The sequence below is a fragment of the Haliotis rubra genome, unplaced genomic scaffold (assembly GCF_003918875.1).
Source record: "Haliotis rubra isolate DU_JTF1 unplaced genomic scaffold, ASM391887v1 Scf28, whole genome shotgun sequence".
Taxonomy (NCBI): domain Eukaryota; kingdom Metazoa; phylum Mollusca; class Gastropoda; order Lepetellida; family Haliotidae; genus Haliotis; species Haliotis rubra.
This window is the reverse complement of record NW_025766891.1, coordinates 1,353,673-1,367,810: the sequence shown is the minus strand read 5'-3', so window position 1 is coordinate 1,367,810 and position 14,138 is coordinate 1,353,673. Positions and strand designations below refer to the sequence as shown.

The 14,138-nt window shown below is 40.5% G+C and overlaps 1 protein-coding gene across 1 annotated transcript in view; it reads left to right on the top strand.

The window, feature by feature from the left end:
• Positions 1 to 8,542: 8,542 nt before the first annotated feature.
• Positions 8,543 to 14,138, top strand: part of LOC124281123 — a 34,660-nt gene continuing 29,064 nt past the window's right edge. Inside the window, exon 1 of the mRNA XM_046717139.1 lies at positions 8,543 to 9,351. Coding sequence (XP_046573095.1) covers positions 9,244 to 9,351 — 108 coding nt within the window. The 5' untranslated portion in view covers positions 8,543 to 9,243. The remainder of the gene's footprint in view (positions 9,352 to 14,138) is intronic.

Here is a 14,138-nt window from a genome sequence, read left to right as displayed (position 1 = left end):
GTGATTTTCTCAGATGAAAGTTCTGTGTGGCTGTTTCCTAATACACTGAAATTGTGGACCAAACAAACTGAAAAACCTAAAGTTTGTATCAGCGCCCAAAGTACAGTCCGAAATTTAACGTGTGGGGTGGCATATCTGTGTTAGGGGCAACGCCCCTCTGTGCATGTGAAGGGAATATGAACAGTGAGCGGTACACAGATATTCTCGAGGGACATTTACTTTAATCTGCTCACGTGTTCTATGGACATTTTTGGATTTTCCAGCAGGACAACGACCCAAAACATCGTTCAAAGCATTCACAGGCCTGGTTTCGGACCCAAAATGGGACATTATTAGATTGGCCAAGCTCTTGCCCTGACCTAAATCCAACAGAAAATGTTTGGGGACTTATGAAGGAAAGTATCAATAAGAAAAATCTGACAAATATTGCTGAAATGAAAGAAGAGGTGGTCCGATATTGGGACAGCATGGACCACGACTTTCTAACTTCTTTGATCAGTAGTATGCCCTGCCGCATTGAAGCCTGCCTTGCTGCCCGTGACTTGACAAAATACTAACTGTTCACCTGTCTTTGAATCTGGAATAATGTTCTGCTAATATTCACATTTAATACGTGGATAATGAGTGACAAAAAATTTACAATCTTAAATTCTCAATAATTTCTGGTGGTACTGGTAATACACCACCAAATCAGAACCAGTTGTTCTATAAGCAGTTTCTGTACCCTTCCGTGCAGATAGAATCATCTAACAGCTGCTGTGATTGGATGATCTTGTGTACGTTTTCGTTAAATGCACATCCATCTGATAACTGAAATTTGCCATAAGATTTGGAGGCGTCTTCTTTTTAACACGATGACCTTTGACGAATGTGTTGAAGAGATTTCAAGCTGGTACCGTCTTGCACAGAACTGGAGTTAGCTTTTCGGCTTTCTGTAGTCGGAAACCTGCTTACGCTGCTCATTTTGTATATTGTTCCCGCTTTAAGGGGCTGAGTCAATATAGTCTTACGCCCCTTTTAGCAACATTCTAGCAATATTGCGGTAGAGGACACCAGAAATGTTTATCACACAGTAACATGTATGGAATCGAACCCGGATCTTTGGCCTGACGAGCGAACGCTTTAACCACTAGGCTACCAAACTGGCCCTGCTGCTTTAAGACTAGACTGTGCGCACATGTCCATGCAATAGCTGTTGTGGGGATAGTTAATTACACAAATTAACATAACTTTACTTTAACATAACGTCTGTGTGGACAGTGAGCGGAGGTGCTGTATATCGCACTGAAACTTTACCGAATTGAATATTTGATACTACATTTAATAAATAGCCCGTGCCGGGTAATAAAGGTTATAAATAGTATGTGCTGTCATGGTTTTTTTACGTAGAATACTATAAACGTCTGTGTTCAGAAATGATTACAGCCGTGAATTCAGTTTTTTGTCGCCAATTCTCTCGGCGAATGTGACATGACATATATGGGGTTCCTTGTTGGTCACGCGGGTTTCTTGAAACGAATTCTCGTCAAGTTAATACAGAGAGACACTTGTGGTGATAGATCTGAACGTACTGAGTCAATTTCGCGCCAGGTAAAATATTCTGCCGAGGGTTATCGGTGGTTGATAGAAACATTAATTTTTAAAATTTTGGTTTATGTAGATTGTTCACATGTTTAGCACACCAACGTGACACTGAGCAACCAGACAGTACGTTCTCTCTCTCTCTCTCTCTCTGTGTGTGTGTGTGTGTGTGTGTGTGTGTGTGTGTGTGTTTTGTTCGGGCTTAGAGTAGTCTGGCGTCTCTGTGTATGTGTGGTTGTTTCGTACAGGCATGGAGTAGGTTGCTCTCTCTCTCTCTCTCTTTCTCTCTCTCTCTCTCTCTCTCTCTCTCTCTCTCTCTCTCTCTGGTCTCTCTCTCTCTTGGAGTAGGTTGGTGTCTCTCTATGTGTGTGTGGTTGTTTTGTACAGGCTTGGAGTAAGTTGGTCTGTGTGTGTGTGTGTGTGTTTTCTACGGGCTTGGAGTAGGTTGGTTACACACACTGACAATAACGAGCCCTTGCGATGCATACATTGACACCACGAAGTCATACAGACCCAAACCGTAAACATCCTTATGAATGTCGATCATTAAATATATTTAGAAGTTCAATACCTGGATCTACTCTGATATCGTACCAAAATGCAACTTTGCCGGCGCCTCACGTTCCTCGTCCATCGTGGACGATTTATTTGAAGCTGACGGGTTCCTGACAAGCCCCGAGATAGTCGACAGGGCCGGATGCCGACAGCACGCAGTAACCTCATCATGGCGACCAGACGCTGTTGATGCTGATGACGTCACTGCGAGCATCCGGTTGCGCAGATGGCGACATGCGCAGGTGATGTGAGGTCATGTAGCTGGTTGTCACTCTCGGTCTTCCAGTTTTGGGACTGCCAGATGTATGGTCAGCCTGGTTGAAGCCTTCCACAGCTGAACGTTCTGACAATATGTATGTTCGAAACCCGCATCTGCAACTTCCAAGTGGCTCGTTCTCGCTCCACGGATGTTTTCAAGTGTACCTTTAACAGGTTTTCCACTAACAATCTCAATCGAAGTTGGTCTATAACACGCACTTGCGCTTCAGCAAAACAGCAAGAAGTGTTTTGGCAACAAATACCCAATGTTTGTGATTTGTAAATCATAATCAAAACACGTGAGAAATATTTACGTTGTCTTAATTTATAAGAAAATCACAAACAGCGGGTACATTTCTTTTGTAATGTCAGTCTACATATTACAAGGTTTGGTTCATTGTGGCATTCAAAATGAAATGTGATTAATAACAGTGATTAATCCAGTCAGGCAGATCGGTATATTCTTATGAGACGCCTTATTGCTTAAATTAATGTTTCAATACAATGTGTCTGTGTTCTATATTGATGTAACTGGCTCATAGTTCTCTCTGGTATCTTAACTATTACACACACCGAGGTACACCGAACGGAACACTTATAATATAGATTACAAGTTATATAATCTCCTTTCCCAAACATACAGAGTGGATAATATATAAACAATTAACAGTTAGTTACTGAATGGAATGGATACGATTAAAAGTAACTTCATTCAGGCATTGAAAATGAAAATTTTAAATAGCTGATATCTCAAAATGATTGTTGTGGTATAATTCTCCTTAATTTCATGGTATCAATGGGGTGAGTGAGTGAGTTTAGCTTTACGCCCTATTTAGCAATATTCCAGGTATATCACGGTGGGGGACACTAGAAATGGGCTTCACACATTGTACTTATGTTGAGAATCGAACCCGGGTCTTCGGTGTGACTAGCGAACGGTTTAACCACTAGGCTTCCCTACCGCCTCTTGTGGTATCAATGTATTACATGTATACTGTATAAGGACTGCACGGTATTACCGGTATATCGCCATAGTCTATTCAAACGATACGTATTGCGACAGTTTTTCTGAGAACCGGTATATTGGGTAAGTAACATATATGAAGTTTTTGTGATTATCTTTATGGTGTATATAAATATATACACAGACTTTCATTCACAACTAGTGTTTTCCTTCGTTATTCAATGACAAAACTGCATACTGTAACATAATACATTGTATAAAAATGAAAATAGAATCCCTGACTATGCAGCCTAATTGCTAGACTGCTGTTATCATAACCATACCATACATCTTTAAGACTTACAAGGGGCGGTGGGGTAGCCTAGTGGTTGAAGCGTTGGCTCGTCACGCCGAAGACCCGGGTTCGAATCAACACATGGGTACAATGTGTGAAGCCCATTTCTGGTGTCCCCCGCGTGATGTTGCTGGAATATTGCTAAAAGCGGCGTAAAACCAAACTCAGTCAGTCAGTAAGACTTACAATGTAGAAAGTAGGCTTGGCAAGCACAAATAGTGTCACTCACTGTCAAACGCTTTAGTTCCCACTATATCGCAATACGGGTACCTGAATCGCAATATGTTGCAATACAATTTATTTACCAATACACAGTCCTATACTGTATACCTACATTCATCACAGGGGGTCAGTTTGTGTGATGTACAATCCCGGACAGTGTAAGCAAAGAAGCGTCACCAGTACTGTACCGGGACCGTGTGTGAGGCTGACCAATAACGAGTACATGTGCAGCCAGCATACAACGGTCGATTCTGAACAACGCATGCGTGACAGGAAGGGTGATGTCTTCTGGGCACGTGGTATCTGTACACGTGATTAGCGAGATGACGAGATGTTATGTGGAGAGTCTCACGGACCACCTCTCATTTAGATAGTACAGAGAAGATCTAGCTGCCATATTACCGCACTCTGCCCTGGGGTTGGGCGTCTTGGGGCCCGGGGGTGAGGCAGGGGAGAAAACAATTCACCGTGTCTCATTATCTTCTGAAAATAATAGGCAATCGTTTTCTTAATCAAAATGTGACGTTTTTACGACATCTTTGCAACAAATTGTATGATGGGTTTTGATCGGATTAGAAAGGTTTATTTCTTTATTGTGTGTTTTGTAATAATGAAGCGTTGGATATCTTCCGTGTTGTGTGAAACTGACAGTTGAAAAATATATACCCACCACTTATGTTGATTGTTTCATTTATGAAATATTGTAACTGTAAATTTGCCAAATCATTGATGTTTAATTCACAAACTGAAGCGTGTCGCTTGTCACTTGTAGCACACCAGCTATGACAGATCCACATGGGTGGGTTTGTAATGATGGAGGCAGGGGTGGGGGGTTGAAGGTCGAAAAGTACCCTGCACCCCTGCTGACAGTCAACTGGGTCAACTCATGATGACAGACAGAAATAGTTTATTAAAGTGTCACAAGTTCAGAATACAGTATAAAATCATGATTATAGCATAAGTAAAAATCTTAACAACCAGCCATTTTTTGGCTTATGAAACACTATCATAAAATCACAGAAATAATTGACGTCTAAAATACATGGTTCTAATTACAGTACAAATACATTTAATATTTTTTGGGTTATTTTCAGTTAACAATTTAATAAAGAAATCTTAGACCCCTGTGCATTGTAAAGGGAAAGGCTAAGGTTATTACGCAGGTTATCATAACATTTACATGATGTCGGGGCTTGGGGTGGGGTGGGGTTCACTTTGTTTTAAATCATCTGGGTGAGGGGTGGGCGTGGCGACGAGGGAGACAAGATCGTTGTTGTCTCTAAAAACAATCCTAGGACAGAGTAAGTATCCAGTGGTGTACCAGGGCCGTATATTAGTCTAACCAGTAACGAGTGCACTTGCACTCAGCTTCAGTTATATCCTTGCATTTCTATGACTGACTGACTGAGTTTGGTTTTTACGCCGCTTTTAGCAATATTCCAGCAATATCACGGCGGGGGACACCAGAAATGGGCTTCACACATTGTGCCCATGTGGGGATTCCTACCCGGGTCTTCGGCGTGACGAGCCAACGCTTTAACTATTAGGCTACCCCACCGCCCCCATTTCTATGAGCTCCAGTGAAAATAATATATGACGTACAATAATATATGTGAAAATATTTACTATTTTTTCACAAGTACTGAGAATATAATATAACAGACTTATTGAATATACTTAATAATATTGAAAGGCAATTCCACCTTTCGTCTCTTCCAGAATTTCCGCCGATCACTTAATTATCAACAATGGTATAACATGGTAAAACTCTGTGCAGAGTTAAGAACGTTCGCATTCATGTTCTACACGAACCGGTCACCTACTGGAATTGTTTTATCAGACCCAGCTATCGGACATTTGCAACTGTATGTATATTATACGTCTTTATCTGACCATTACGTCACGTACGTGACCGGCTAACATGTTATCTACACCGATCACCGTAACGCGTGACATCTACGCACACATGATGACGTCGTAAGTCTTGAGAGCGCAACCATGCGAGGCTGTGGAATTCCATCTTTTATCAGTACCACTCGAAGATGAATTTTGCAAATTTCTGTAATTCAAGTAGTACTTGAATTTGTCAATGAACTAATGATATGTAACCACAATCCACACCATGCGCCGTAGACGAAGAATATATATATACCGGTACGTTTGTTCTACGAAATGTGTTGTGTAAACGAGTATACATGTTAAAACATGTTATATTTCCTATAATAAACATAAACTGTCAAAGAAAGGAAGAGACAATACAACGTATTATAATATATGTTAAATCTGAGGCCATGTTCACCAAAACACCTTTAAGACATAGGTTGCCGAATTGTGGTATTAACAAAATATGTTTCTTCACTCATTAACAATCATATGCCCAATCAGCTTGAGTCCAAATGACATTTCATAATATTGATTTGAAACGTTTCTGTCTGGTAAAAGATGCAATTAAAATATAATTTAACCCGGAAATAGAGAATCAAATTCATGATAGTACATAATATCTTAATATCTGAAAATATATATCGTTAAATATTTCATTCTTGTCACGATCAAACGTGTGCATAATATCTTAACATCTGAAAATATATATCGTTAAATATTTCATTCTTGTCACAATCAAACCTGTGCATAATATCTTAGTATCTGAAAATATATATCGTTACATATTTCATTCTTGTCACGATCAAACCTGTGCATAATATCTTAGTATCTGAAAATATATATCGTTACATATTTCATTCTTGTCACAATCAAACCTGTGCATAATATCTTAATATCTGAAAATATATATCGTTACATATTTCATTCTTGTCACGAACAAACATGTGTGCATAATATCTTAATGTGTGAAAATATATATCATTATATCTTATAATTCGGTATTTTTGTATTTTGTGAGATCGATCAACGGTGGGATAAAGGGAGAGGGCGTGGGATCACCTGCCCTCTAGGCCATCAGACTGAAGTGATTTTGCCATGTAGATCTTTTGGAATATACAAACATTCAAGAAATCATTAAAAATATTTAAGATGTTTCAAATGTGTGATGAACATGTCACCATACATCACGCTGATGAGAATGAACGTAACCGTTTGAAAGCTGGATATTACACTGTTTATCAAATATTTCGCTCAAGGCAAGAAATGAATTATGACTTTTGAAATTTAAAGCAAAGTAAATTCAACTGCTCATAAAGACAGTTCATCAACAGTATAGATTTACACTGAGTGAAGAAATTGATTTTGATGTGAAATACTCCAGTCAGCATTCTGTCCATTCGTTGATGAATTCGGGTACCTTCTGAAAGCAACGCGCTTGCACGTGTGTGTGTTTGTTGTGAACTAATATCCAGACAAATATACCCGTGAACATCCGGGTTGGATTGATCTTCAGTAATCCATACTTGTCGTAAGAGGCAACTAACGGGATCGGGTAGTCAGGTTCGCTGACTTGGTTGACATCGCAATTACGTAGATCGATGCTCATGAAGTCAATCACTGAATTGTCTGGTCCAGACTCGATTATTTACAAACTCTCGCCATATAGCTGGAATATTGCTGAGTGCGGCGATAAGGAACAGACAAACAGTAATGCCTTATAGTCCTGGCCCCACTACTCCTGAGTCGGTTAGTCCTTGTTTTACCCTTGTTTAATACCAAGCATGAGGCAGGGTAACACGTACAAAAACAGTCCGTTTGGCTCAAAAGCGGACAGATGAATTGTAATCTAACTTGAAAACTAATAAACAGAACATACTCAATGAAACGCTGATCATAATCAAAACATCATACCCACTCTGTGAGGTTTTTGCAGAACGGATGGAGGCGGCACAGCACAGGTTAATAAATAAATAACTTTGTCTGTGAACGTGCTTCTCGAACACTTGTCTGTTCCTTTCTCTGCACTCCTCCCTCGTAACAAACAGGTAACTGTGTTAATATTTTAATGATCATTTGTTTAACAACATTATTATTTTTGGACAAAAATTCTGCAAAAACCTCACAGAGTGGGTATGATGTTTTGATTATGATCAGCGTTTCATTGAGTATGTTCTGTTTATTAGTTTTCGAGTTAGATTGCAATTCATCGGTCCGCTTTTGAGCCAAACGGACTGTACCATACAATAACGTCCTTTGGTATGCTCGGATGAGGATCGAACCCCGGCTCTCAGGTCACCGGACAGAGAGTCTATCTCCTGAGCCAGGGATATAGTCGAATACTAGGATGAATCAAGTTCATATTTTCACTATGTTGTTTGTTGCACCGCTCCTCGCGGTCTTGTACAAATTTCATTCATGATATATAATGTGTATCGTGGAATTTCATTTACCAACTCTGCCATGTTGAATTAGGGCGAGGACCCATGCCCACATTAAAGTGCTCAGCGTTATTCCGTCACAGCCCTTTGAGCGTGACGGGAACCACCATAAAGAGATTTTACTGTCAAACTATCGTAGATAGGAGCGCACATTCCACGCACCGCCCGAGGCGACGTAATATGAAGTCACAGTCATTCTCGTCACAGGCGTTGAGGGGAGACGTTGAGCCTATCGGCAGCCTGTTGCTCCTGGTGAACATTTTGAGTGATCATCAGCTGTCGCAGGGACTCATGTTGAGGTAGGGTTTGGTGATTGTTAAATTAATGTCATCCGACATTGCTTGCTGTCTCTCCGCTGCTCCACAAAGACACGTCTGCTGTTTGGCGGAGGGATCCAACTGCCGGTGAAAGAGGATACAGTTTATGTCGTTCTTCCGATTTGGACAACTTTTTATTCTTCGTGCACATGAACCACGAATGCAAGTGATATTCATTGGAAGCTATTTCAGTGAAATATTGACCTTTGAGGAACAACTATAGGCTCAGTTCAGAACCGGGTGCTCCGAATATCGTCTGCTTCAGGTGCAGTCGTCTGCTCAGGATTGATGACACTACGTGACACGACAGCCGATCGCTATACAACGCTGTACTATACAACGTACAATTATACCCCTGTTTAACGTGCATCAAGCTGTGTGATAAAGACAAGTTATCTTGACTGGATGTTTATCGCGTTGTCGCCACAATACGAGAGTGAATTATACACACATTTCATCCTTCGTACAAACTTCACCTTGAGACATTTTCGGATCTCTTATTTTGTCGGAAATATACGAGGCACCTGTCAAAAAAAGTTATTCTGGTAACAGGCGTGTCTTGGCGTATAGCTCTTCATCAGTGCTTGTCCCTCAGTGACCCTGTGTGGACTTTGTGAAACAGCGTGTACAAGGATATCATCTACGGCATGGATGTAGAAACCAGATAAGTCGACAGCAGCAGCATCAGGGATGGCGGAGTCACCATCGTGGGTGAAACAGTTTGGCGCAAGCCAGCGTCCAAGATCTCAGTCCGTGCAGCCGGGATCACCGGCGTTCTGGGATGCAAACAGGACAACGGTGAGTACTACACAGTAACAATCAAGTTCAGTTTGGTGTCATACTTATCTGTTTTATTATTATTAATGCATATATTATAACGTAACATCCTGGCAGCTTCCGAACGTTGCTCTTTTCTGAGGAAATTCAGATGCAAATATTTTAGAGAATTTCTATAGTTTACACCTGCAAGCAGGCTAGACAAGCTCTTGATTACAGTTTAATCATATCAATAATAATTAAAATGAATCAATTTGCACTCGAACTATATATCATGTCCGTGGGGAGTAAGTAACTAAACTGCCGTATGAGGAGCTACAGTGTCAACAGATTACATCACCATCTCATCCTACCGGGTACCCATTCAGTGCTGAGTGGACAGAGTCATGTTTCGAACATAGATTCTATTGTCAAGTTTGCCAAACACAGTCACCCCTACTCGCAGCGACCAGCATTTTAAATTTCAGGGTCCAGATCCACAAAGCGTTCGGTCGGAACCATTACCATTGGCTTACGAATGGCGTAGTGATCGGGACCCAGTTTCGTAGCCTGTGCGCTACACATGGGACCAACGCGCCCTGATATGTGGCCTGACAGTGATTTAAATAATAATAATAACAAGGGCGAATGTTGGATTTGTACCACACCGGCAGGTCGTATTTAATTAATGGAAGCAACAATCCATAAACCGATAGCCTTGGTCCCTTGAGAGAGTTTCCCTTGAGAGAACATTTTCCTTAAAAGCATTAGCAAAGAAAAGTTTCAATGTGTTTGACTGCGACATTGCAACAAAAATTTCCGATGTGAATCTGTGAAATTAGATAACTGAATATTCATTGCAACAGCTTGTGTGCTCGAATCAAATACATCTCCAATAAACGGTGACATCAATAAAAGATAGTGTAACAATTACGTAATTCTAATCTGCAATAACCTGAAATACTCATGATACTTTCATGATCGAATACAGGCACCTCTCTCTCTCTCTCTCTCTCTCTCTCTCTCTCTCTCTCTGACTCTCTCTCTCTCTCTCTCTTCTCTCTACTCTCTCTCTCTCTCTCTCTAAACTCTTCTCTCTCAATCTCTCTCTCTCTGTCTATCTCTCTCTCTTCTATCTCTCAAGATATTTTTGTAACCTTTAATAAATGATGATATATATGATACACTTGTTATGTTAATATTTATACTAAAGATATTTTTGTACAAATGATGTATATATATATTGCACATTGCACATGGTACACCTGCCCCCTCCCCACCCCATCCATCCATCCACCACCACCCTCAAACCCAAAAGCCCCACCCCACACTAAGTGTCTGCGCAGTTTACTGAGGTATAGCATACTGTGAAGTAATATTGTATGATATTGGTGGAATAAAGCCAACATTTTCTATCGATAGTCCAATATAGCATAAATTACGAAACATTTAGATAATTCACTGGTTATCGCCATCCTGCTTGGTACAAACCCTTTGTCAGTTTTATTACCTCAAACATGACGTATCAGATTAACCGTACACCCTCGGCTACTGACAGAGAGGTTTAAAAAACCGACATCCCTTCTTGATGTATGGCCTGGCGTTATTTCTGAGTGTTGCGACTTCATCGCAGAGACTTTAATTTATTTATCTGTTTAAAAAAAAGATAAAAACATTGATCGATCCCCGAACGAGTAAGCAGAACCACATTGCTCAATACATCATGTGTTTTTTTCAAGCGCACTTGACTGCATTCAGTGAACAGATGGACACACCCACTTATGGTATAACTATCTTGTCGTGACAAGGTCGTATATAACCCACGTCTTTTTCCATAAATATAAATGGTTTATGTTAGTTGTTTAACATCTCTATATGTCAATAGCCTGTTCTTTGAAGCTGTTTCCTTGTACAAAACGGATCAACGCCTACATTTGACACTTATGCCGTCAATGAAATCTTTGTGGGCAACTTGAAATGGTCTGTGGGTATTTTTTGTCGCTTTAGCTTTGTTTCTTGGCATGTGACAGGTTGCGAATATATGGCTATCCTAAGGCTTTTAGTTTTCAATTCAATTTGCATAGGCAGTATATATATATATGAATCTAATGAGATCTTTACCTGTAAACAATCTATTCAGCTCGGGTCATATATTCTTTTGTTCCTAAGCCTCGCGAAATAACCAAAAATATATATATGCGACATTGAAAATAAGACATTAAGAGCTGCGTTAAGTATGGAATAAATTTATAGGATGAAATATGACGGTAATATGTCGTAAATACCTGTGCGCGTATGTGCACGTGCGTGCGTGCGTGCGCGTGTACACGCGCGTGTGCGTGGGTATCCTAGTCCTGTTAATGCTGGTTTGTAGTGCTAGCCCACAGTGATACCATACAACAGTGTAATATAGATATTCAACTCAGACAAGGTGTAAGGAACCCGAGTTGTCCAGACGTCCAGCAGGCGGGGTAACAACAAGTACCGTATGTCAGCATGTGTTGGTATGAGTGAGTGAGTGCGTTTAGCTCTACGCGACACGCAGCAATATTCAAGCTATATGGCGGCGGTCTGTAAATAATCGAGTCTGGACCAGATAATCCAGTGATCAACAGCATGAGCATCGATCTACGCAACTGGGATACGATGACATGTGTCAACCAAGACAGCGAGCCTGACCACCCGATCCCGTTAGTCGCCTCTTACGACAAGCATGGGTTACTGAAGGTTCATTCTAACCCGGATCTTCAGGGATCGTGTTGGTATGATTCTGTCCTTTAATCCTGGACTGCGCATCCAGGTGTGACAAACTACAATAGTGCTCCGTGAGGAACAGAGACATTGTCCTCATTGAGAAATTGCGGTTTGTTTGTTTGTTCGCCTCATTCAGCGATTTTCCACCTACCTGACCGTGACATGTATGTAATCACATTTGGACTAGACAAACCAGTGGCTAATATCATGAGCTAGGGTTATGCTGACACGCACCCAACACATTATTCCAGCCTGGCCACCCGATCCACTGGGTGCCACTTGCGACAGTCCTAACTCTAACTTAATAATAACGGTCCAAGCTTACTGTTATGTTGATGTAAATCACAATGGGTTTAACAGACATACGAAATAGTTTTTGAACAATGAATCAAATTTGCTGGGTTTGGCAATTTGTTCAAGGCCATTTCACAATCTCTTTGCTAAACAAAAACAACCTCTTAAATCAACAACACTCTTGTCCCAGATTGGGTCAAAAACGACATAAATTATGACAAACCTTTTTTTAAAAAAAATTCCAAATGCAAATCCAGAAACAAATTAAATCCGGTGTCTTAGTTACACTACTCACAAGACGTTAGGGGTCACCGAGTTATTCCTATTTATACTGTTGATATCATATCATCAGGAAGTCTTTATATTTCTTTTGAGTAGTATACGTAAAACAGGCGAAGGTGTTGGCTGAATATTTCTATGATATAAACGCCACGTCACTAGGAACATTCTACCTGTCAGTCTCGCGCATTAACTTAACACGTCGTCTACAAGGGACATCACTCGGGCACGTTATGCATACGATTACCGCTAAACCGACCCAAGACATTTGTCATATTTTTTTGTCATGCGTGAACTAAGTTTTTTTGGGGAGACGCGCAAATGTATGCTGCGTAATACAAATGAATAACATTTCAAGCAAGGCTTCTTATGAACTGTCACAGCACTTCTGTCATAAGTTACCCAAGCTTTGTATATGTACAGTAGTCTTTTAAATGTAAACGGAAACGCCCAGGCATAATGTTTCTGAGACACGAGGTAAGTAAATAAACATATAATAGTATCCTTATATAAAATAACATGTGTTTCAGGGAGTTGGTTTTTTTTCTTTCTTTTTTTGTTAAAAACAGAAACGGTTAAATGATTAATAAAAGTGACATAATCCACTGACGGATCTAGAGTTTCGACACTTTGCTTATTGGAATCTTGTGATACGAGGTTAGAATTTCAGTTTCGCTCAAAGTAAGACCCTTACTTATGATACTCATGCCTGTAGCTTAAAACAAAGTGTTAATTAGACCTGCATCAGTTTCACTCCCACCCCACCCACCCCACGCACGCCCCCTCCCAGCCATCCAGCTGACATGTGATGCTGTAGATGGACTCAAATCAGCGTTAAACACAATTAAACACAATTCAATCATGCATGAAAATCTATATGTATAACGGCCTATATCGATTATCTGCCGTGGTAAATACCATTAAGCGTTAGGGAAACTTGCGGTGGAGTTTATTTTAACGGACCACCGAAAATCATTCGTGACACCAGGTGTTAGCTTAAAGACACCTGGTCGGAATAATCGTATGGCTTGTCGATGGACATGTTGCTGATCCCCACACTACTACGGGACGTAAATCGGTATGTTAACATGGGGCCATTCATGAACCTTTTAGTAGAACATATCCGACAGCAGTTAATTTCATAACCAGTTCGGTCTGAAATACGCCAAGACCACTCTCGACGAATCTGTTAACAAGCTTCAGACAGCAGATTAACTTGTTAAGCTCCCCAATGACCCGTAACAGTCGTCACGGTGACGTAACCGAATAGACAGCTGTCGAAGGTTCGAAGGTTTTTATTTTCTCAACTTCCACCAACGGCGGTACATGAGTGAACTGGAAAAACATTATATACACATATACACCAAGATGGCATCGGAGAGATATAATTGAGGCAGGATAATGTACAATACAATATACATGTACATACATATTCATATATACAAGGGTGTCATTAGAGAATGATACAAACATTTAATTACATGTATTTACATCTAAACTTC